Here is a 24,466-nt window from a genome sequence, read left to right as displayed (position 1 = left end):
GGGTGAAGCGCGCCCTCATCCGCCCCTCCTCCCACCAGCAGCGGCGGCGGACCGCCTTCCAACCCCGCCCCAGCCGCCTCTCGCGGATGTCCAATGCACAAAATGCCTAAATCTCCGCCGTCCGATCCGCCGATCTTGAATCAGGTTCGTTGAGAAACTTCGAGAAACACTCTTTCACTCTTCTCCCAGCCAACATTGCCGGTTCCGACGGCGACCGTCGGATGCCAATTCGGAGCATTTTTTATCCCTTTTTTGGCTTCTTTTTTTTTGTAAAAAAAAGGGCAGGGGAAACGGATCTGGAATTGATCCGGCGAACTGAGCCGTCGGCTCTGTACATAATCTCATATGACCGGCGTCGATGCTTCGCCGATGGAACAAACACCGGAATATGAACTGACATAAACGCTTCCGATAAAAGAAATCACAACTCATTAAAATTCATTCAAAATTAATCATCGGGAACTAATTAATTGATGAACATTAGTCGGATAATGATGTGTTTGTGGTTGTTAGCTGCAGTGATCGGAGCAAACCGCCGTCAGCTTCGTTATATTCCCGTTATGCTTCCTCTTCGGAATCCGTCGCCGTTGCCCATCTGTTAACGCGTCGTTTCCGTGGTGCATTTCTCCGTGACGTCATTATTCAGGTAAATTAATCATTTCCTGTGCCCTTTATTTTTCTATTTTATTTTTTAAAATATTTTATTTAATATAGACATGGTATTTTTAATGTTCGGTAAATTACAAGATCAGTTATAGCTACAACAAACTTTAATAAAGAAACAAATAGTTGATTTTAAAAGAAGTTATTAATCTCAATCTATTTAATTCAGGGAAGAATTTGCATCAGTAAATACCCACTCCATATTTTTTATAAGTATTTTACATTTGGAAAAAGGAAGAAAATAGAGTCCTTTAAAAAAAACCGAAATACGTTGGTAAAGGCTTAAAGTATATATAATCTTTTAATGTAATAGTACTCATTTCAATGTCTCAAAATGAAATGGAAATATCTAAATTTTACCTTCCTTTTAGAGATTTTGTTATAGGATATTAAGTAACAAGTATAAATTTGTTGAGAATTGATCTATATTTATTAAAATAAATCTGTCAGGGAAAATTGTAGAATTAATGTACTTAATAGAAATTTATTACATAAATCAATTAATTTTCGTGCATTAATCCGCTTTTCTAATGATGATTATGATTCATTTATAATGCACTCGTTAGAATAACCTAAACCTTTTAATTTTTATTTCATTTCAATTTTATCTAATTTAACCAAGACATTCTGTTTCAATTTATAAAAAATATTCTCATAGTTTTGTATTTATTTAGAAAAATATATAACTTTTAGAGAATGTAATTGACTATTTGAGAAATAATGACACTTCTTTCTCAAGACTCTAACATATTTGTTATAAAATTGAAAAAAAATTGTATTTATAGAAAAAGTTAATATATAATGTCAACACAACCTTTATAATTTTCATTATTGATATTTTAACTGCAGACAATATTCTAGTGGAATTTTAAAAAATATTAAAAGGTTATTTTAACTAAAAATATTTAAAAATTATACTAAATTTAATTTTAAAAAAATTACTTCAAGTTGGTTCCATGCTTTAGAATCCCAATAATTGAAAGTGGATTCGGAATACTTTAAAAGGCAAAAGCAAAAGGAACCTTGTACGGCCATCAACAATCCACTAACAAAGTAAATTCTATCATTTAATTTATTTTTAATTTAAATATTTCTATCATAAATGACTTTATTTTAGTGTTTACTTGGCATACGACCCATAGTAAACAGCATCCCAAACAACTAGGAATGATAATTTTCTTCAAACCTGTTGGAGTATGAAAATGTGTGTGTGTATATATATATATATTAAAATTATTATTATAAAAAATATTTAATTTTTTAATAGGTATAAATATTAAAATGGATATTATCCGATTGATATGGAACAGAAAATATAAAATCCGATTTAAATCCAATTTATTATCATAACAACACCCATAAACTCGAGTAGCATTACCATCGCATTATTTACTAAACCACACCATTTATTATTATTACTAAACCACCCGATGGCAATTCTTTTTAAATTATTATTATTATTATTATATACGATTTTAAATTTTTACAGAATTCTTGAAAGTTTAACTATAAATAGTATTTGAAAAGCATCAGCCTGGATCAGGGGCACCGATCTCAAAGCGGAATTGAATCGGAGAGGAAACCAAGAATTGGGGGAAAAGACCTGCCTTTCAATTTCTCCGACGAGCCCATTCGCCGTCCATCCCCGCCGACGGGTGCGATTCTCCGGTAAGCCCTAGCCCAGCGGCGCTGTACTTACTGTTGCTGTTGTTGTTATTGTTAGTACTATAGGCAGCCTCCTGGTCCATCGATTGGTCGGCGGAAGGGCGGTGGTGGGCGGCGAGAGCGAGGGTGCGGTCGCCCTCGGCCTCGCGGTAGCGATTGAGGTAGGCCTTGAGGGGGACGACGTAGCTGTCGAAGCCGAGGGTGGACATGGCCCAGAGGAGGTCGTCGCCGTTGATGGTCTTGCGCTTCTCGCGCTGGCACTTGTCGGAGGCCTCCCCGGTGACGAAGCTGATGAACTCCGAAACGCACTCCTGCACCGTCTCCTTCGCCTCCTTCGAGATCTTCGCGTTCGCCGGCAGCGACCGCTTCATGATCCGGCTCACGTTGGCGATCGGCAGGAACCGGTCCTGCTCCTTCGGAGAGCTCGATCCGCCGCCGAGCACAGCGTCCGACTCCGTCTCCGACAGGGCTTCGCCGCCTCCGCCGCCCCGGTGGGCGCTGCGTTTGCCCTTCATCGACCAATTTTAGGGATTTGACGGAGGAATGTGGGGGCGAGGGTTTGGGGTTTTTAAAAGAAACGAGAGGGAACGTGGAACACCCTTTAATCCCCAAAATTTTATTTATTTATTTATAAAATTATTATTATTTTTTAAAAATTATTTATTTAAAAACTCCGTCCGACCACACCACAACACAACTCGCGAGATTGGTATCTCTAGAGGCTCATGAGTGACAATTGTCACCCTTTTAGCTGATTTTAAGAGTCTCTAAGAGTTGTATAATGATAATTTGTAGGTGAACTTAAACATTAATAAGTCGATTATTTGACCATAAGAAGGAAGTCTACGATGTTTCTATAGAGGAAAGGCAAGGCGAGAGACATATGACAAGGACATGAAACCAAATTGAAGGCATCAAATGGCGAAGGACAAAAAGTTAGATTCCAAATGGGACAACAACACTTTATTCCTTTCTCCACAGAGCCTTTCATTGAGTTTGCATTCCTGAAAAGAGGGAGATTAATTAGGCAAAAGCATTTTAACTAGATTTGATGAGTAGAAATAAGCCAAGGAATAAATGACTATCAATTTATACTTCGAATAGAAGAAACTGAGAGTCTCAGCAAAAGTTTTATCTATGTAATACCCCTTATTTCAATGTTGATGTATTGACACGGGTGGAGTCAGGTTCATGGCTACTCGGACGGTAGCTGAGGGGCGCAATAGGATGAGAAGGAGATTTACGTGGGAAAAAGGAAAAAGAGAGAAAAGGAGGAAGGTAGCCCAGGGTGACGACATCGATGTCAACACTTATAGCCTATGTAGCCTTGGGTGATAGTGTCAGCATCGATCTTAGTGGCACACGGCCTGAGATCAACATGGATAGATCACTTGAGCTGGTTCCATCATTATGTATTGATTAGTGTTACAACATGTATACGCTATCAAGTAGTTGATACAATGTTGTTTTTTTTTTATTTTCAGTACTAGTGTAATAACTACAAAATTGCTACAATATGTAAAACTTATTTTTGCAACTATTATAACATGTAACACTTAATACAATACTATTATAGTATTGTAGCGGTTATTTTATAGTTTTTTCTATTGTTTTAAAATGACTTTGATGAAATTTAAATAATTTTAATCGTTGTTAATTTTTTTAATATAATATTATTTAGAATTTAAAATTTATGTTTTAGGATTTAAATATAAGGGTGTATATAATAGCTACTCGGTAGTTGCTAGAACGCGAAAAATCATGAATTTCACTTTAATCGAATTAAATTGTACACTCTAAATCTTATATATGTTATAGCAAATATATAGTAATTTCTATACATTCTTGTAGTTATTAATAGCTCAATAAGAGATATTATGAGGATAAAACATATAATGGTGTGTTCTTTTTTACTTTTTATATATATAAAATAGATTGAAGTAAAAAGTGAAGTTTCACTTTTGTGACTCCAGACAACCTCACATTCTCTTAAAGGAGAAAAATTATAAGAGTACATGTTTTAATATAGTAATCCTATATTTTTTTCATGATTTATATAAGTTGAGATGTCATTCTATTTTTTCGCCAAATTAACCTATGTGTATTACGTTAGATTGAAAAAAAATTGTAAATCTAATTAATTTCATTAGCTAGCTTTAGGGATGATCGATTTGATTCTATAAAATTTTTCTACTGATAATAAGGATAAATTAGAAAATATATATGATGATAAATCTAGAAGTACAATATATTTTGATTATATGTTTTATTTAGAATTTTTTTTATAAATATATTATAATTAAATATTAAATTATGGATGTCTCAATTTAAATATTGTATTATAGTACTATATCTCCGGGGGTTTATCACGTTAGATTGGCGGTTGATATGGTGGTGATGATGACTGTGATGGACTAATTGTGTAGTCAACGTTGCCTTTGTTAGATTGTCGGAGGGAATCCAACCAAAAGATCCTATTTAGATGATGTCGGAACAGCTCTTTGCCATTTTTTCAAAGTGATTTAAAGTCAAAGACGGCATTTGATTAAAAGACAAAAGAAAAATAGAAGATAAAAAAAACTCATGTTGGTAACAGAACAAGTCTGAAATCACCTGGTCGATATAAAAATTAAAGAATAAACAAATAGGTAATCGGAAATAGGGATATAAAGGAGTCCAATCGTTTGTGAGTCGACCGGCTCGATTAAAATATGACTCGAGCTCAAAGTTAATATATTAAAAAAAAATTAAACTTGATCTCATAATTAAATATCAGCTCGAGCATGTAGAGTCCAATTCTAAGTGCTCGAATGAACTTAGCTAGAGTTGAGCCCATGGGTGGAGTCACCTTAGGGTTAGGTTGGACTCTAGCCCTATCAATTTTAGAAAAAAAAAAAAAAAAAAAATCAATCCTATATTTTTTTCCTTAATTATTTCATGTTTCCTGTTTTCCCCCCACGTACACTTTCCATTAAATTAAAATTTTAATTTTGTTTAATTAAAATTTCAAAACACATGTCAATTTATTATGAATTTTAATTAAATTAAAATTTTATAAACTCCATGCACGCTACCCCCTTATTTTTCCTCTTATTCGTAGAGTAGAGCCGCAAGTATTGTCGTCCCCCCACCCCCTTATTTTTCCTCTTATCTGTAGAGCCGTAGGTGCGAAAGACTTTAATTTTGATCATCTTTTTCCATCACTAGGTTTGACTTTCAAGTAGATATGTTTTTCTTTAGAATGAATTTCCTTCAAGCAATCGAGCTTCTTTCTCGGGCGGCGTGATCTCTCAATTTCTTGAAGATCTTTACATTATTATTCACATGATATTTTATATTCATGTCCTATATATATATTCGGTAGCAACTCGACGAGTACAAGCACGACATCCCTTCTCTAGAATAACACATGATATCGATACAACCATTGTCATAGGTATATTTTCTTTTGATATTATCTGTACGAGACAACTACTATTTTTTTCTTTTAATAAATTGATTAAATTTATAAATAGATTGATTAATTAATTTGATTAGTTTTATTTATATAATTATTTTTTTTCTTTATTGTTTGCTTGATATTTAACAAGTAGAGCTTCGTATCATGTTATATTAGATTGATTATTAAGGAGTATTTTTTTTATTGATGATAATTTCTGTATTTAATTTATTCACTTTAATATAGCAAATTCAAGGAATGAAGAAAAGAAAAACTATCAATTCATTTTTTAAAGTAAAAGAGTAAATACCGACAAGTCAAGGGCATTCTCTATCCAATACTGATATATCAAATTCCAATGATTAAGTAGATATTAGTTCTCTTGAGCCTAATCTAGTATTACGTACTCCGATATGGAAATATCCTGTTAATCAGAGAGATGAATCAGACAAGCTTATATTAAAATAGGGGCATATCAACCTATTAAGAATGAGTATCCATTGACCAAATTCGAAAGTTAAAATCGACGATTTCAAAGTCATGAGTTTAAAAGTTTTCTTGGTTAGAGTACTCTCCTTCAAAAGATGTTGCATTTTGCTTTTCATGTTTCTTGTTTGAACACGAGCATCCTCGCAATTCTGCATTTACAACGAATGGATTCAAATATTAGAAGCGAGTTAATGATGAGGATAGATGCACATTTTTTATGCATATAGGATGCAATACTTCACCACATAATAATGCTGTGGAATATCTTGATAATTTGATGAATATACCTAGTTATATTGACAAAGTGATAAATGCACAATCTTTAAATGAAAAGCAGAAGAACAGATTGCGGCTTATAGCAACTATTGAAAAACATTCGATGACTCACTTTGCAAGTATGTGCATTTAGAGGGCATGATGAGTCTCCATCTTCTAATAATAGTGGAAATTTTATTGAAATGATAAAATTTATAGCGAAAATGAATGAGAGTATTGGGAGCATCATCTTAGAGAAAGCTCCAAAAAATGCATAGTACCCTTCACCGGAAATTCAAAAAAATATCTTAAATATTCTTGTCAACCAAGTGAGAACCAAGATTTGTAAAGAAATTGGGGATGCGAAATTTTGCATTTTAGTTTATGAAGCAAGAGATACATCTAACAAGGAGTAGATGATTATTGTATTGAGATTTGTGGATATTGATGGTTTTTTACAAGAGCGATTTTTCACGATTGTACATGTAATTGATACAACTACTGCAACACTTAAGAAAGAAATATATGATGTTCTTGGTCGTTATGACTTGCATATTCACAATATATAAAGACAAGGATATGATGGTGCTAGCAATATGCGTGGTTCTTGGAATGAATTACAAGCTCTTTTCTTAAAAGATTGTTCATGTGCATATTATGTACATTGTTTCACTCATCGACTTTAATTAGCATTAACTGCAGCCGTTGAAAAGAGGTATCCATTTGGTTATTCTTTTCAAAATTGAATTCAATTTGTAATCTCATTAATGTATCTCCTAAACGTCATGTTGAGTTATATTCTGCTTAAAAAATTGAAGTTGCACATATGATAGCTACTGGTGAACGCAATACCGGTAGAGGATGTAATCAAATTGGAAATTTACTAAGACCTGGAAAGACTCGTTGGAGTTCTAATTTTGAATCAATTTGTTGCATGATTGATATGTATAGCTCTGTGATTAATGTGTTTGAAAAGATGGTGGTTGATGGGTCTTCTAACTCCATCCGTAGTGAAGCTAGTGGTTTGTTGATTGCAATGAAGTCTTTTGATTTCATATTCATATTACACTTGATGCAAAAGATAATTGGGATAACAAATCTGCTTTGTAGAACATTGCAAGAGAAATCTCTAGATATTTTAAATGCAATGGACTATGTTTCAACTACTAAAATTTTGCTTCATATTTTGAGAGAAGAAGGTTTTGTTATTCTACTTAGTCATGTGAAAGAAGTTTGTGCCAAATATGACAATGAGATACCCCATATGGAAGCTCGTTATAAATCTGCCACAAGTTGTTCTTGTTAACAAAATAACTCAATTACAGTTGAACACCACTATCGATTTGATGTATTTGTTGCTTCAATAGATTTTTAAATTGAAGAACTTAATAGTAGATTCAAGGATGAGATAGTCGAACTTCTTAAGTTTAGTTATGCGTTCGAACCTAAAGAAAATTTTATGTTTTTTAATGTTGATCACATTTATCGACTTGCTGAGAAATTCTATCTTCTTCATTTTGATACACAAGATTTGCACCACTTGAGAATGTAATTGGATAATTATAAGTTTGATATTGTTGGCTATGAAAGATTTCAAAATTTATCAACTATTTCTGAATTATATCGAAGATTAGTTGAAACAAATAAGTCGGGAACCTACAATTTGATTGACAGGTGATTTTTTTTTCTCATTTGTTATAGTTTATACATTATAATTATATCATTTACTTATATATTAAATCTAATACTTTTATTTAATTGACAGGTTAATTCGTCTTATTTTAACTTTTCTCGTTTCTACAGCAATAATGGAACGAGCATTTTCAATTATGAAACTTGTTAAAACATCACTTCATAACAAGATGGAAGAAGAGTTTTTAGTGGATTCTATGATCATCTATATTGAACGGGAGTTGATTGATAAAAATGATAATGATATAATAATTAATGAGTTTGATTCTAAAAATAATCAAAGAACACAATTTCAATAGCATTTTTTTATCCGATACTTTAATTTTGAATATATTGAATATTAGATACTATTTGATCCTGTCCGAACCGGGATCAATGGACGCTGGGGATGTGGCGCTCCCTACTGTATCCTCGAGTGCTCCGGCGAACCTGTAACAAAACCGAGCCGGGGGGGGGGGGGTGTCCCGGCGACGGCCCTCCGACGCTCAAGTTAGGCGAAGGAATAAGAAAGTGGCTTAGAAAATGTAGACTTGTGTACCTCCGGTTGAAGAAATGGAGGCCTTATATAGACCTCTCGAAGGAGCCTGGGCACACCAATCGAAGCGATCACCTGCTTTCGACCATGCCTAGGTGTGGGCCTGTCAGAAGGGCATCCATAAGACCATACTGCTACTGTATCAACCTGTCCGTGACGTGATGGTGGGGCCTTTAATAGTGTCATCTTGCGTACAATCTAATCATCATGCCTTTGCTGACATATCATATCCCGAGCCGATCGAATAGGCCGCTCGGCTAACCACTGTTCCCTCGCCACGACTCCGGCCGAGCGGACACCTCCGCTCGGCCATTCGGCTTCGGTTCTTCTGCTTTGGCGTCGGAAACCCAAACCTTTGGCTGGGTAATCTCTGGTTCCGCTCGGACGGGACCCCATCTGTGGGTCCCCCATTCTTACCGTCGGATCACTTGCCTCCCCTTCAAGTCTAGTCGAAGGAGGCAGTGAGTCCGACTGACTGGACTGTGTGTCCGAGCGGGCGGTCGTCGCCTTATCGCTGCTGCTGATATCCCTTGAGCCGTTCGGCCCTCATGCCAAATTTATCCGTTTGGCTCTTCGCTTTGTATGCCTTGGCGCCCAACGTGGATGTTTGCTTGTCTAAATCCTCTTGAAAATCGCGCAAGTCTTTTTCATTAAGCCGAAGCATGCGCGGTATGGGCGCATTAATTGTGCTTGGTGACAGAGCGCCACGTGGCTTGTCTCTAGTGGCGATGACGCTCCGTACGATGGGACGCCCTTTGTTTTGAAATGAACGGTTAGATGATGACCTCGTCTCTTGTGCCCTTCATCCGACGGATGAGGCTGAGCGGTCTCGTTTGTATAAAGCCCTCGTTCTGGCCTTCACGTCGCACTCTCTGTTTCATCGCGCGTCCTCTGCCGAAGCTGCCTGCTGCTAGCTTACTCCGGTGACTCCCCGTGCTTGCTTTCCAGTGGTTTTCGAGTTCCTGGGCTTCTTTCCTTTGATATTCCCTCAGTAAGCTTCTTCTCTTCTCTCGTCCCCTTGTTTCCGAGTATTGCTAGGCTTCCTTCCCTTATTTAGTCATGGCGTGCACTTCTGCACCCACTACCGAGGTTCACGGTCCGTGGTATATGAGTATGGAGAGTAGGTTAGATGAGGAGCGCGCCCGGCGCGTTGTTAGGACCTACGGGATCTCGCACGACCATGAAATAGTTGTAGCCGGCCCGACCGACCGGCCCCATAACCCGTCGATCGGTATTATTTGTTTTTTTCTGGACCAATTCCAGGGCGGCCTTAGATTTCCTACTCATCCATTTATTTTGGAAGTTTGTAATTATTTCCGCATCCCGCTCGGCCAACTTGTGTCGAATTCCTTTAGGCTACTGAGCGGGGTTGTCGTCCTCTTTAGGCTGCACAGTATCCCACTTGACCCCAAAATATTCCACTACTTCTTCTACCCCAAACAATCCGTGTTGGGTACTTTTTTTTTCCAAAGTAGAATAGGCTTCAAATTTTTTGAGAACATGCCGACCTCCAACAAGCACTGGAAGGAGTTCTTCTTCTATATACGACTTCCCGAGCGGCCAGCATTCCGAACCAAATGGCAGACCGCTGTGCCGACCCAGCCGGAGCTCGACAAATTCTGAAGCAATCCGGCCTACCTTCATTCGGCAAATTGTTTGTCCGGTCAGCGGTACAAAATCGACCAGTTGCTTCTCAAGGGGGTGTTGTACATTTTTGGATTATCTCCCGTTCGGGCCAATCTCCCCTACCGCATGGGTAATGACTCTTTACTCCCTTTGCCTTTTTTGTCTAACTGATTTTAATTTCTTCCACTGCAGCTGAAGTCATGTGGCGCTCCAAGGCTACCGATCATCTGAGATTGAAGGCTGTGGAAATCGAGGCGGCTACCAAAAAAGAACTCGCCGAGCGGGGTCTTATCCCCAGCCGCCCGGCAGATGCAGGAGAGGGGGGGACGCAGTCCGCCCCTGAAACAGAAGTTACCCAACCCGCTTCAACGGAGGTTGAGGCGGATCCTGTTTCCTCTGCTCCAGCCGAGCTGGGAGTCCCCCAGGCCGGGGATTCACCACGGGAAGTTCGGCGGAAACGTCAAAGAGAGTCCAGCCTTCCGCCGACCCCAAAGGGCGAACCGCAGGCGCCGATCGAGATCGCTTCTCCAGATCGCACGCCTTCGCAGATTAGGACCCCCGTGGCCTCGCCCACCACACATCCCTCTGGTTCTCCTCCACGGACTCGTCGTCGCTTACGACGGTTGGGCGAAACTTCAACCATAGGGGAGTCCTCGGGCCAGGCGACTGCGGCTGAGGAAGTGCCGGCCGGCCACCCGACCATCAAGACTACCCTTCGATTCCCGTCGGAGGAATAGTTATTGTCTGCCGATCGGCCATCAAGCCCCGTTCATGAAATAACCTTGACGGGTCCGCTCGCCAAACTTTTCGAGGACGCCTAGATTCGGGTGACCCTCATGACGCCCAAGCAGCTCGGCGATAACTACATGCAGCAGGCCACTCAGGTAGGTTCATTTTTCTTCCTGTTCCATGCTACTGTTCGGTTCCTGATTTTATTATTTCCCTTACAGCATTGGGCTGAGCAAATCGCCACTAGCCATCGGCTGGCCGAGCTGGAGGATCTTATGGAAAAGCTCCAAGTTTCGCGGGGTCCATCGGCCGAGCGGGAGAAACATGCCCGCGAGGCCGAACAGAAGAAGGCCGCCGACCTGGCTACAGAGGTGGCTCGACTTGGAGGCTTGGTGAAGAAACGCGACGAAGACGTGAAGCGTGCCAGTAGCCGGAAGAAGCGGGCGATCGCTGATCTGGACAAGATGAAAGTTGAAGTCCGAGCCCTAGATCAGCGATCTAAGGAGCTGAAAGCCCAACTAACTACCGAACGGGATGGGCGCTCAGCTGAACGCACTAAAGCGGAGGTGGACCAGAAAGTTCTTCAAGATTCACTAATTGCCTCCCGGGTGGCGCTCAGAAAGTACAAGGAAGGGGAGCCGAGTCGTCTGGCTGCTGCACGTCAAGATTACCTCCGCTCGGAGAGGTTCGGCCGAAATTTGGCGGCAGCGTCTCTTCAACCTTTGCCGAGGCCGTTAAGGTCACTATGGCCTACTTTAAGAAGGGTGGCCACCTTCCTGCGGGAATGCACATTCCCGCCTCCGATCTGGCGGCCATGACAGACGACATTCCGGACGATTTCTTCAACTTCGAAGACCCCGAGTGAAGAGTGTTCCTCGTCTATATCTTGTTTTTGCGTTTCTTACGCCCAGCGCAACTTTTTGTACTTGCCGTCCGGCATGCTTTCCCTTTAATACAATTAAGTCTTTGCTTGCGTCTTCCTGATCCTTATCCATAATATTCTTCTGTTTGCTTAACGTTTATGCTTAGAGTCAGTCATGCTCTAAGTGTTCTCCGTCACGCGGCCGATCAGCTTAACCCATTAAACAAAGTCCGAGCGGGAGGGCCTACTCGCTCTGCACGTATCTAGCCTGTGGTTTCCGCGGTTTCTTATTCTCTGATATTCGTTCGTCCGCCCGGGGTATTTATAGTCGCCGGACCGACTCTCGATTTTTAACGATGGTGCTCACCGGTTTTCCGCTCGGTTTCCATAGACGCCGGCGCGGCTCTCGATCTTTAACCACGGAGCTCGTCGGCGCGGATATTTATAGCCGGTCGGCGCGGCTCTCGATCTTTAACGACGGAGCTCGTCGGCACGGATATTTATAGCCGGTCGGCGCGGCTCTCGATCTTTAACGACGGAGCTCGTAGGCGCAGATATTTATAGCCGGTCGGTGCGGCTCTCGATCTTTAACGACGGAGCTCGTCGGCGCGGATATTTATAGCCGGTCGGTGCGGCTCTCAATCTTTAACGACGGAGCTCGTCGGCGCGGATATTTATAGCCGGTCGGCGCGGCTCTCGATCTTTAACGACGGAGCTCGTCGGCGCGGATATTTATAGCCGGTCGGCGCGGCTCTCGATCTTTAACGACGGAGCTCGTCGGCGCGGATATTTATAGCCGGTCGGCGTCGGCGCGGCCCTCGATCTTTAACGACGGAGCTCGTCGGCGTGGATATTTATAGCCGGTCGGCGCGGCTCTCGATCTTTAACGACGGAGCTCGTCGGCGCGGATATTTATAGTCGGTCGGCGCGGCTCTCGATCTTTAACGAAGGAGCTCGTCGGTGCGGATATTTATAGCCGGTCGGCGCGGCTCTCGATATTTAACGACGGAGCTCGTCGGCGCGGATATTTATAGCCGGTCGGCGTGGCTCTCGATCTTTAACGACGGAGCTCGTCGGCGCGGATATTTATAGCCGGTCGGCGCGGCTCTCGATCTTTAACGACGGAGCTCGTCGGGCTTTTAAGCCTAATTTGGACAACGTTACCTGGCCGAACGGCACAGGGTCTTTGGAATTGAGCCTTTGGCTCGTACAATATACCTCCGGCTGAGCAGCTCGAGGCCTTAGTCGTCGAGCGCTTGGCTCCGATAATTTACCTCCGATCGAACGGCACGGGGCCTTCGGATAACCAACCGTTCGGCTATGAACACAGAATGCCTTGGGAATAATTTGTTTCCTGCGATAAAAGGAGTACAGCTATTTTGAATTTACACAAAATAAAGCAAAAGCGCACCTATCACCCAGCTCTATATGGCTGTAGGTGATTTGCACTCCATGGTCGATCCAGCATCCGACCTTCCGCATCCTTGAGGTAATAAGCACCCGAACGGAGTTTCTCGACCACTTCAAAGGGTCCTGCCCAGGGAGCTTCCAACTTGCCGACATCTTCGACCGGCTTGACTTTCTTCCAAACTATGTCGCCTACTTGAAAGGCTCTGGGGATCACGCGCCGGTTGTAGTTCTGTTTCATACGTTGCCGGTACGCCATCAGCCGGACGGACGCTTTAGCTCTTTCCTCTTCGACCAAGTCTAGCTCCATGCTCCTCCGTTCGGCGTTATCTTCATCATAATTTTGTACCCGAACGGACTCCACCCCAACTTCAATCGGGATGACTGCTTCGCCTCCATATACCAAGTGAAATGGAGTGACGCCCGTTCCCTCCTTTGGTGTCGTGCGGAGAGCCCATAGGACGCCCGGCAGCTCGTCTACCCAGTTGCCTCTTTCATGGTCGAGTCGAGCCCGTAAAATTCTGAGAATCTCTCGGTTGGTTACCTCGGCCTGACCGTTACTCTGGGGGTATGCCACCGATGTGAAGTGCTGCTCGATGCCATAACTTTCGCACCACTTCCCGAGCAGCTTCCGAGTGAATTGACGTCCGTTGTCGGGGACGAGTCGTCTTGGGATGCCAAAGCGGCAGATGATATTTTGCCATATGAACTTTTTAACCATTTGCTCGGATATTTTTGCAAGTGGCTCGGCTTCTACCCATTTTGAGAAGTAGTCGACCGCCACCAATAAGAACTTCCGCTGCCCGGTAGCCATGGGGAAGGGTCCCACGATGTCCATCCCCCATTGGTCGAACGGGCAGGCCACAGTTGATGCTTTCATCTCATCTGCCGGTCGGTGGGACATGCTGTGATACTTCTGACAGGATAGACAATTTGCAACGGTCCGGGCAGCATCCTTTTGAAGTGTTGGCCAAAAATACCCGGCTAGCAAAATCTTCCTGGTTAACGACCGTCCGCCTGGATGTCCACCGCACGAACCTTGGTGCACTTCTCGAAGGATGTACTCGGCATCTTCCCAGCTGACGCATTTTAGGAGAGGACGAGAGAATGCCTTCTTGTAGAGTTGATCTCCTACGAGGGTGAACCGACTAGCCCTTCTCTTCAGTAAATGAGCTCCTTCCCGGTCGGAGGGGGTAGCTCCCGAGCGCAAAAATTCCACAATAGTTGTCCTCCAGTCGCTCGGGTATGTGATGTCCTCCATCCGATCGACATGTGCTACTAAAGATACTTGCTCGATCGGCTTCTGAGAGCCGACCGGGTATAACGCGCTTGCCAGCTTGGCCAATTCATCCGCCACTTGATTCTCCGCCCGGGGGATCTTCTGAATAACCACCTCCCTAAAGTTGAGCTTAAGTTTTTCAATAGCCTCCACGTAGAGCTTGAGCCTTGTACTATTTATCTCGAAAATCCCCGAGATTTGCTGAGCAGCCAACTGGGAATCTGAATAGAGGATGACCCGGACGGCTCCAACGTGCCGAGCGGCCTGCAATCCAGCAATAAGGGCTTCATATTCTGCTTCGTTGTTGGTCGCTCGGTAATCTAGCCGGACGGAGAGCTGCATCCGCTCTCCTTGTGGGGACAGCAAAACTATGCCAATTCCGCTCCCGTGTCTAGTGGACGATCCATCCACGAACACTTTCCACACAGCTTCGGGTTCCGGGTCCTGCACCTCCGTCACAAAATCGGCTAAGGCTTGTGCCTTGATAGCCGAGCGGGGTTGATATTGGATATCAAATTCGCTTAGCTCGGTTGTCCATTTGATGAGCCGTCCGGAAGCTTCTGGATTTAAAAGCACTCGTCCCAACGGGCTATTGGTCTTGACGATAATCATGTGCGCCAGTAAATAAGGACGAAGTCTCCGAGCGGCCAGGATCAGAGCAAAGGCCAACTTCTCGAGTCCGGTGTAGCGAGTTTCAACATCTTTCAAGATATGACTCAGGAAATATACAGGTTGCTCCTCACCTCCCGACCGGACTAACGCTGATCCCACTGCCTGCTCGGTTGAGGATAAATAAATGTGCAACGGTTCGCCGACAGCTGGCTTGGCCAGCACAGGTAGGGAGTTTAAGTACGTCTTCAGTTCTTCAAAGGCCCGATCGCAGTCTTCATTCCATTGGAACTTTGTAGCTTTGCGGAGGACTTTGAAGAACGGAAGGTTCCGGTTGGCAGTCTTGGAGATGAAGCGTGATAGCGCTGTAATTCGACCGGTCAGCCTCTGTACTTCCCTCATGTTTCTGGGCGGTGGCATGTCCTGAAGAGCCTTCACCTTGCTAGGATTAGCTTCAATACCCCGTTCGGTCACAATATAGCCCAAGAAACGTCCTCCTTTGGCGCCGAACAAACACTTATGAGGATTTAGCTTGACCCCATATTTTCTGAGTGTACGGAAGGTTTCTTCCATATCTTTGCATAAAGTGGCCGCTCTGAAGGATTTGATGAGGATGTCATCTACATAGACCTCCAGGTTGTGTCCGATTTGCTCGCGGAAGACCCTATTCATCAATCTTTGATATGTTGCTCCGGCATTCTTCAGTCCGAACGGCATCACCGTATAGCAATACGTCCCGTCCGGTGTAACGAAGCTAACTTTTTCCTGATCCTCCGGGGCGAGCGGCACTTGATGATAGCCTTGGTAGGCGTCCAGCATACATATAAGCTCGCATCCGACTGTAGAATCTACGAGCTGGTCGATTCGGGGCAGAGGGCAGAAATCCTTCGGGCAAGCTTTGTTCAGATCTCTGAAGTCGATGCACACCCTCCATTTGTTGCCCGGCTTGGAGACGAGCACTACATTTGCTAACCAGCTTGGGAATTGAACCTCCCGTATGTGGCCGGCCTCTAAGAGCCTTTCTACCTCCGCTCGAATGATAATATTCTGCTCGGCGCTGAAATCTCTTCTCCTTTGTTTTACTGGCCGAGCGTCCGGCCGGACGTGAAGCTTATATTGGACTATGCTAGGGGAGACACCGGACAGCTCATGCGTCGACCAAGCGAAGACGTCATGATTCATCTGGAGGCATTTGACCACTTCCTCTTTCTGTTCGTCCTCTAGGTCAGCGGCAATAAAGGTTGTAGCCTCCGATCGGCTCGGATGGATCTGAACCTCCTCCTTTTCATCATAAATTAAAGCAGGAGGTTTCTCGGTTATGGCGTGTACCTCGATCCGTGGAGCCTTTCGCACGGCGCTGGATTCGGCTCGGATCATTTCCACATAGCATTTTCGAGCGGCTAACTGATCTCCTCGTACTTCACCGATTTTGTCCTCGACTGAGAATTTGATCTTCTGATAGAACGTCGACACAGTAGCTCGGAATTCGCTTAACGCCGGTCGCCCCAGTATCACGTTGTAGGAGGAAGGGGAGTCGACCACCACAAAATTTGTTGTCCTCGTTCTCCGGAGCGGTTCTTCCCCTAAGGAGATAGCCAGTCTTACTTGTCCGACCGGAAGAACCTCATTGCCCGTGAACCCGTAGAGGGGGGTTGTCATGGGCAGCAGCTCGGCTTGATCGATTTGTAGTTGATCAAAGGCCTTTCTGAAGATGATGTTGACCGAGCTGCCAGTGTCAATGAAGATACGGTGGATGGTGTAGTTGGCTATCACCGCTTTGATGATAAGGGCATCCTCATGCGGCACTTCAACTCCCTCAAGATCCTTGGGCCCGAAATTGATCTCGGGTCCGCTCGCCTTTTCTTGGCTGCAACCCACCTCATGGATTCTGAGCTGCCGGGCGCTTGCCTTTCTCGCCCTGTGTGAATATCCTCCGGTCGGCCCACCCGCAATAATATTGATTTCTCCCCAGGAGGTGTTGTTTCTGTTTTCCTCTTCCCGAGCGGACTGCCTAGGTCGCTCATTGGACCTTCGAGAGCGATATTCATGCCTTGGAGGGAAACGCTGTTCGGGAGATCTTCTATATGTTCGCCGACCGGACTCTAAATGCCGCTGCCGGCGGCCGGGTGAAGGCGATCGACGAGGGCCACCCCGTCGTACGGGATGGGTGATTGAAGGCAGGCCCCGACAGTCGCGGGTGTAGTGGGAGTCAGTATTATGGAAAGAGCAAAACATTGGGGTCCATACCCTTTTTTTCTTCATCTTTGACCGCTTGGCCGCTACCTCTTGGACCACCGGGGACTTCACATGATGTGCCCGGGATGCCTCAACTCTTGGTCCTCTTGGTGGCTGATGGGCAGCGGGCTGCTTCCGTTCGGCATGGGCCGGACATTCGGCATGAGTTCCCTTCCGCCGGGCAGCCTCCGCCTCTTCCACATTTATATACTCATTCGCCCGGTGTAGCATGTGGTTGTAGTCTCTGGGCGGTTTGCGAATAAGCGCGCAGAAAAAGTCCCCTTCCGCGAGGCCTTGCGTGAAGGCGTTTACCATTGTCTCCGAGGTGGCTGTGTGGATGTCCATCGCTACCTGATTAAATCGCTGTATATACGCCCGGAGAGATTCTCTTGGTTCTTGTTTGATGGTGAACAGGCTGACGCTTGTCCTTTGATAACGTCGGCTGCTCGCAAAGTGATGAAGAAATGCCTTTCAGAACTCCTGGAAACTATTGATAGAGCCGTCTGGCAGCCTCCGAAACCACCTATGTGCAGATTCCGATAGAGTGGTGAGAAATACCCGGCACTTTACGCCATCGGAGTACTGATGCAAGGTGGCGATGCTGTCGAACTTCCCCAAGTGGTCGTCGGGGTCGGTCGTCCCATTGTAAGCTCCGATCGGCGGTGGTGTATAGTATTTTGGTAACGGATCCCGATGTATGGCTTCAGAGAACTGTCGGTGAACCTGCTCGGGTGGTGCGTTCGCTCGGGGAGCTTTGCCCTTCCAATGATCCCGAACGGGAGGCTCATCGGATGAAGATCCTTGCTCCCCGTGAGCGGGCGCGATTTATGGGGGAGTACGGAAGAGTGCCTGAGGGAACTCTCCTGTTGAAACATATTCCGGGCGGTCTGCTTGCGCCGCCCGGCCTGCTGAAGCCGAGGTTGTTTGCTGTTGCGCTCGCTCAGCCTGTACTTTCTCCTTTTGCTGCGCTACTGTCTTGGTTGCCCTCGCCTCGACTATAGCGTCAAACTCTTCTTATGAGAGTGCCACGGTATGTAGTCTTCCAGCCTCGTCCATTGCCTCTGCTCGGATGCAGGTGCGTTCCCACAGACGGCGCCAAATTGATCCTGTCCGAACCGGGATTAATGGACGCTGGGGATGTGGCGCTCCCTGCTGTATCCTCGAGTGCTCCGGCGAACCTGCAACAAAACCGAGCCGGGGGGGGGGGTGTCCCGGCGACGGCCCTCCGACGCTCAAGTTAGGCGAAGGAATAAGAAAGTGGCTTAGAAAATGTAGACTTGTGTACCTCCGGTTGAAGAAATGGAGGCCTTATATAGACCTCTCGAAGGAGCCTGGGCACACCAATCGAAGCGATCACCTGCTTTCGACCATGCCTAGGTGTGGGCCTGTCAGAAGGGCATCCATAAGACCATACTGCTACTGTATCAACCTGTCCGTGACGTGATGGTGGGGCCTTTAATAGTGTCATCTTGCGTACAGTCTAATCATCATGCCTTTGCTGACATATCATATCCCGAGCCGATCGAATAGGCCGCTCGGCTAACCACTGTTCCCTCGCCACGACTCCGGCCGAGCGGACACCTCCACTCGGCCATTCGGCTCCGGTTCTTCTGCTTTGGCGTCGGAAACTCAAACCTTTGGCTGGGTAATCTCTGTTTCTGCTCGGACGGGACCCCATCTGTGGGTCCCCCATTCTTACTGCCGGATCACTATTATTTTATAATTTCAAAAAATTAATAATTATTTTTTTATATTTTTAAATCAATTAATTTATTATATTTTAACGATGCCCCAAGTAAATTTAGATTTTGACTATGTTCCTAATTGAGCCAATATAAATAGAGCCGAGCTTGAGCTGAGACGGACTCGAGCTCGGATCGTACCACCCTAACCGGAAAGGAACAATTAATTGATAATAATATAAATCTTGTCTAATAAATCTTGTAATGGTTTTTCCAATCGACACAAAGAAAAATAAAATTAAAATCCAAATTACAATTTATTTGCACTAGAATAAAACTAGGAAATGACGACTAATATTAAATTCCTATTTCTACTGGAATGAATTAATTCCTTATTTTTTCCTTCTTCAAATTAATTAATTGATCGCTAAATCGTAAGGCTGACGGAGTGCTTTAAGCTCCCCACGTGCAGCACGTGCGCCCCCAGAGCCACCTTCCTCTCGCCGTTCTCGTCCACCAAGCTCATGTCCCGGCAGACCTCCACACTGAACGCCACCTCCGCTGCGCCGCTCGGCTCGACGAACACCTTCTCGAACCCCATAAGGTGCTTCTTTGGCGCCCCGTGTACTGGCGGCGGCGTCATGAAGAGGAACACCGTGTGGGAGCCGCGCGCCGCGCCGGCGTTGCGCACCTGGAGGCGCAGGTCGAACTTGAGTGGGCCGGCGCTGCATCCGGAGTCGGCCAGCGGGACGGAGAGGCAGCGCTGAGAGTGGCAGGCGTGGGAAGCGTCGAGGGGAACAGTGACCAGCTTGGGGGCGGAGATGAGGTGGTGGGTGAAGTTGCTGTAGCTGAGGCCGTCGCCGAACTTGTACACGGTTTCGCCGGTGTAGAACCGGTAGGTCCGTCCGGGGTAGCCGGTGCTGGGGTCCGGCCGCATGCGCATGTCGGTCATGTTGACGGAGTCGGCGAAGGATTCTGGGTACCACGTCACCGGCAGCCGTCCACTTGGATTGAAGAATCCAAATATGACGTCGGCAATGGCGGCGCCGCCGGCCTCGCCGGGGTACCCCACCCAGAGAATGGCGGAGATGTTGTGGTTGCTCTTCGCGAAGGTGATGTCGAAGGGGCCGCCGGACATGATCACGAGGACCACCGGGCCCTTGGCCACTTTGGCCACCTCGGTGATGAGCTCTGTTTGCAGCCCGGGGAGGAGGAGACTCACCCGGTCGAAGCTCTCCCTCTCTATGGACTGGTCGGCGCCCACGACCAGAATGGTGGCGTCGGCCTTGGAGGCGGCGTCCGTGGCGGCCGCCAACTGGAGGCTGCTGCCTTGGCAACCCACGTCGGCGCAACCCGGCGCATACAGGGTGTTCTTGACGTTGGCCGAGAGACCTTGGAGCGGAGTCGTGTACTTGCACGGCGGCCCTGAAACAATCGATCAAAAATCAAATTTTTAATCTTTCACCCCCAAAAAATCGAATTTTTAGCAGAGAAAACGATTCCGTCGATGAAATCGCCGGAGAAAACAGAGCGCACACCTGCATAGTTGCCGATCATGGTGACGGTGACGTTGGCGTTGGGGCCGATCACCGCCAGCGACTCGACGGCGGCGGCGTCTAGCGGCAGCCGCTCTAAGTCGTTCTTGAGCAGGACGATGCCCTGGCGGGCGGCCTCGCGGGCGAGCTCCTGGTTGGCGGCGGAGCACACGTCGTCACGGCCGAGGTTACCGTACGGGAGCTTCCGGGGATCGCCGTCGAAGAATCTGAGCCGCATCAGCACGGCGAGGTTGTTCCTGATCGCCTTGTCGACGTCCTCCTCCTTCAGGTGCCCGCCCTTGATCGCCGCCAACGTGTGCTCCTTTAAGAAAGTCCCACAGTTGAGATCGAGCCCTGGACAAAACTCCACGTTAATGCCGAAACCCCGAAATCCTCCTCCCAAAATCACCGAAACTCCATTTAAATCTTTAAAATTAACCTGATTTGATCGAGATGGCTGCAGCTTCCTCAGGAGTCTTAGTGTAATGCTGATCATAGTAGAGAACACTCACCGAATCGCAATCCGAAACAATGTATCTGCAAGCATGAGTTCACTGTCAGCTTCATGAACTTGAATTGGAGAAGGGAAGAAGATGAAGAAGAGAGAGACCCATTGAGTTTCCAGTCTCCTCTGATGGTGCCGGCGAGGAGGTCAGGGTCGGCACAAGTAGGTTTTCCATTGACTTGGTTGTAGGAGCACATCACACTCGCCACATTGCCGTCGATCACACAGCTCTTGAAGGGGGGCTGGAAGGTGTCATCCATGTCCTGCTTCGTCACCTACAAAAACAACCCCAAAGAGTTTCAGTCACAGCCCAATCGATCAGATCACAAACCTTGAGCTTGCAGTCATATATTACCTTAGCATCGAAGGTGTATCGTTGGATGCCTTTCCAGTTATCGACATCGTAGGCAGTGTAGTGCTTGCAACAAGCAGCGACCTTGAGCTTTTCGGGGTCTTCGTCGTCGGTCTCCTGCAAACCCTTCACATAGCCAGCGGCATACTTACTAGCTAGGAAAGGGTCCTCCCCGGGGGTCTCCTGCCCTCTCCCCCACCGAGGGTCTCTGAAAATGTTGATGTTCGGGCTCCAAAACGTCAGCCCTGCATGACCTAGATTGTGCATTGCCCTCGCCTCGGTCGACACCACCTGAGAAACAAACAAATTGTTTGCAAGACGCGATCTTGCGGATGTTTGACGGTGGAAGTTAAACTTGGGATTTAGCAGCATTGAGTAAAAATGTCACCTTTCCGATGGCTTCGAAGAGGGAGGCGTTGAAGGAGGCGGCGGTGAGGATGACTTGGGGGAAGCTGGTGGCGCCGGGGATCAAGTGGGAGAAAAACGTGGCCGGACCGACGTCGGAGACGCCGTGGAGGGCCTCGGACCACCACCCGTATTTCGGGATCCCGAGCCGCGGCACCGCCGTCGCATTGTTCACCAGGTTCCCGATCTTCTCCTTCAGCGTGAGGCGGGGCAGCAGATCCTCGACCCGCTCGTGTGCCGAGAGCGATGCGTTGCAGAAGGGGAAACCGGCGAGGGTGGCGTTCGCCGCCACGTCGCAGGCGAAGATCGGACCGGCGGTTACGTCCCCGGCCGCGGCCGCGCAGACATTGGGCCGCAGGGCGCCCAGCAAGCACAGCGCCGCCAGGAGTAGATCCAAAAGGTGCGATTTTGACCGCTCCCCCATCTCCCTCCTCCTCCTCCTCCTCCTCCTCCTCCCACAAGCAGCGGCGGCGGCGGCTAGGTCACGAGCTCACTCTCCGCACAGACACAGAGCGCGTGAATACTTTGGATGGCGAAAGGGGACTTGGGTACGCTTCCCTACTCCGCCATTACCGCAGATTAACACAGTGGTTACTGCTACACTAACCTTCGCTGCAATAATCCAACAAAAATCTCGCCTTTATAAGAAAGGGCGCAGATCGGACGCAGCGAGGATTTCGGTGTCATGGATGGCGACGCGGATGATTCGATCGGATTAACAGGGAGAGATAGAGCTTCGACTTTATCCCAAACTCTGTTCGACCGCGCTGCAATTGTTAATTGGCTGATTGAGTCGGATAAAAATCCTTTTTTTTTTTGTTTTTTTTACTGGAATCTCAAAAAACTACACGGATCTTCGCGATCGGTGAGAAAAGGAAGATCAAATCGAGGACGGACGAAATGGCAAGGCAAGGCGTGAGAATAGAGAATTATGATCCAGAGTGGAGTAGCCGCCATGTAAATTGGGAGAAAGATACCGAAATGGTTGTTTCTGAACTAACTAAATTTTAAGAAGGGGAGTAGAGGGGAAGGAACATGTGATTACTAAGTAATTAATTGATTAAAGATGATTAACAGTTAATTAATTAACGGATGGACATTTTGTTATAAAGATGATTAAGTGTAAATCTTTTGGTATTACAATATTTTACATGTAAAAATTAATTTAAATATAGTTAGTAAAAAGTGTCTTTTAATTTTAATTAAGATATCTAGCTCTTCAAATAAATTAATTCTTAAGAGCTGAAATAAGGTAAATTATAAAATCTTCGTGGAAGCCCATCTAAACAATTAATATTCTTAGAATTGTTATCTGACTGGGAAAAAAAATTTACAATGCGTTACAACTGAAATTTACCCTCAATGCTGGGTAAAGTATTTGAAAGACCTAATTACTATGTCATTGTCCATGACTAGTAAAAAGTATTTTTGATATACTTTAGTGATAATGTTGATCCAATTATACAACAATATTTTTTCAAAATGAAAAATAGGACCTAAATAAATAAGCTTGAGTAGATGGGTTCATGAACACTATTCATTAATAATTATTATTTTAAATAAATAAAAAAATTCAAAATGAATATGCAAGTTTTTATTATTAAGTTTAATAATCAACTAAACAAACTTTAAATGTAAAAATTTAATGAGCGATTGACTTAAGAATATTGGACTGATGCATCACTCACTATGAGCGTTTCCTTATTTACTCTGAAGGTCAGTAAAAAATTTTTGTGGGACCAAACTGATCATCCTAGGATTAGTCGACGTAAGCTGGATACCCAGTGCCAATAAAAAATTATAAAAATTTTAAATAATCAAATAAGTTTGAATTGAAATCACTATTATATAAACGAACCAAACTTAAACCAAACATAAACAAAGCTCAAGCTCATAAAAAAATCAAATCAAGTCTAAATAATTATTTTAACGACTTGATTCATTTTAATCTCGATTTTACTTAGCTCGAACATCATAAAATTTAACTTAACTTGACTTGTTTATTGCCTATGCCACAAGCCAATGTGATGATTTTGAATTGGGAATTAATATAATAGTATTGGCACATGGAGGTTTAATTGTGTCCTATCCTTACCTTTGGACCACCACAGCTATTTATTTGATCCAACTAAATTTATTGTTTAATAGTTTTGTATTTAATAGACTTAAGTAAAAGGGGAAATTGGTTGGAGGAGATAAAGATAGAATATCTAAGCAAAGATGACCCACCTTTAAAATAAGGGAGACATTCTAATTTAGAGTCGATCGAGTGAGCTATAGCACCCCTAACTAAAGTCTAACTAAGGATTTAGTAAAGTCGATGGAGTGAGTTAGCACCCAGGAGAATCTAGATGGCATTGTATGAATCTCATAATCCTTTTAGGATCTTGATTGTAGGGTGCATTAATTCACTTTGATGATTATGTTTGTTATGTTCTTAAACTATTTTATCATACTTTACATGATATCAATCCATAGTTTTCTTGTTCACTAGCTTGTCCA

The 24,466-nt window shown here is 45.0% G+C and overlaps 2 protein-coding genes across 3 annotated transcripts; both read right to left on the bottom strand.

The window, feature by feature from the left end:
* Positions 1-2,157: 2,157 nt before the first annotated feature.
* LOC122002938 (nuclear transcription factor Y subunit B-3-like) lies at positions 2,158-2,842 on the bottom strand. Its single transcript, XM_042558339.1, has one exon. It carries the CDS (start codon positions 2,697-2,699, stop codon positions 2,274-2,276), a length of 426 nt encoding a protein of 141 aa, XP_042414273.1. The 5' UTR covers positions 2,700-2,842; the 3' UTR covers positions 2,158-2,273.
* Positions 2,843-19,394: 16,552 nt separating this feature from the next.
* LOC122002937 (beta-xylosidase/alpha-L-arabinofuranosidase 2-like) lies at positions 19,395-22,678 on the bottom strand. 2 transcript variants are annotated; one of them, XM_042558338.1, is made up of 6 exons: positions 21,948-22,678; positions 21,563-21,850; positions 21,313-21,482; positions 21,142-21,239; positions 20,720-21,056; positions 19,395-20,297 (listed from the first exon to the last, which is right to left on the bottom strand). In XM_042558338.1, the coding sequence occupies exons 1-6, from the start codon at positions 22,386-22,388 to the stop codon at positions 19,595-19,597; spliced, it is 2,037 nt and encodes a 678-aa protein (XP_042414272.1). In that variant the 5' UTR covers positions 22,389-22,678; the 3' UTR covers positions 19,395-19,594. The 2 variants fall into 2 exon arrangements, with proteins under 2 accessions (XP_042414272.1, XP_042414271.1); XM_042558337.1 differs by having other exon boundaries at positions 19,395-20,592; positions 20,706-21,056; positions 21,948-22,673.
* Positions 22,679-24,466: the final 1,788 nt, after the last annotated feature.

Source organism: Zingiber officinale, chromosome 7A, assembly GCF_018446385.1.
Source record: "Zingiber officinale cultivar Zhangliang chromosome 7A, Zo_v1.1, whole genome shotgun sequence".
NCBI classification, from domain to species: Eukaryota; Viridiplantae; Streptophyta; class Magnoliopsida; order Zingiberales; family Zingiberaceae; genus Zingiber; species Zingiber officinale.
The sequence above is the reverse complement of the archived record's forward strand: the minus strand, read 5'-3'. Positions and strand labels throughout refer to the sequence as shown.

Bases quoted from the DNA above. Each gene is read 5' to 3' on its own strand.
- LOC122002938 (XM_042558339.1), bottom strand. From the start codon at position 2,699: ATGAAGCGGTCGCTGCCGGCGAACGCGAAGATCTCGAAGGAGGCGAAG.
- LOC122002937 (XM_042558337.1), bottom strand. From the start codon at position 22,388: ATGGGGGAGCGGTCAAAATCGCACCTTTTGGATCTACTCCTGGCGGCG. The intron at 21,851-21,947 runs GTGACATTTTTA...TTTGTTTCTCAG, and splicing joins TCTTCGAAGCCATCGGAAAG to GTGGTGTCGACCGAGGCGAG. The intron at 21,240-21,312 runs GTCTCTCTCTTC...TCATGCTTGCAG, and splicing joins GGAGACTGGAAACTCAATGG to ATACATTGTTTCGGATTGCG.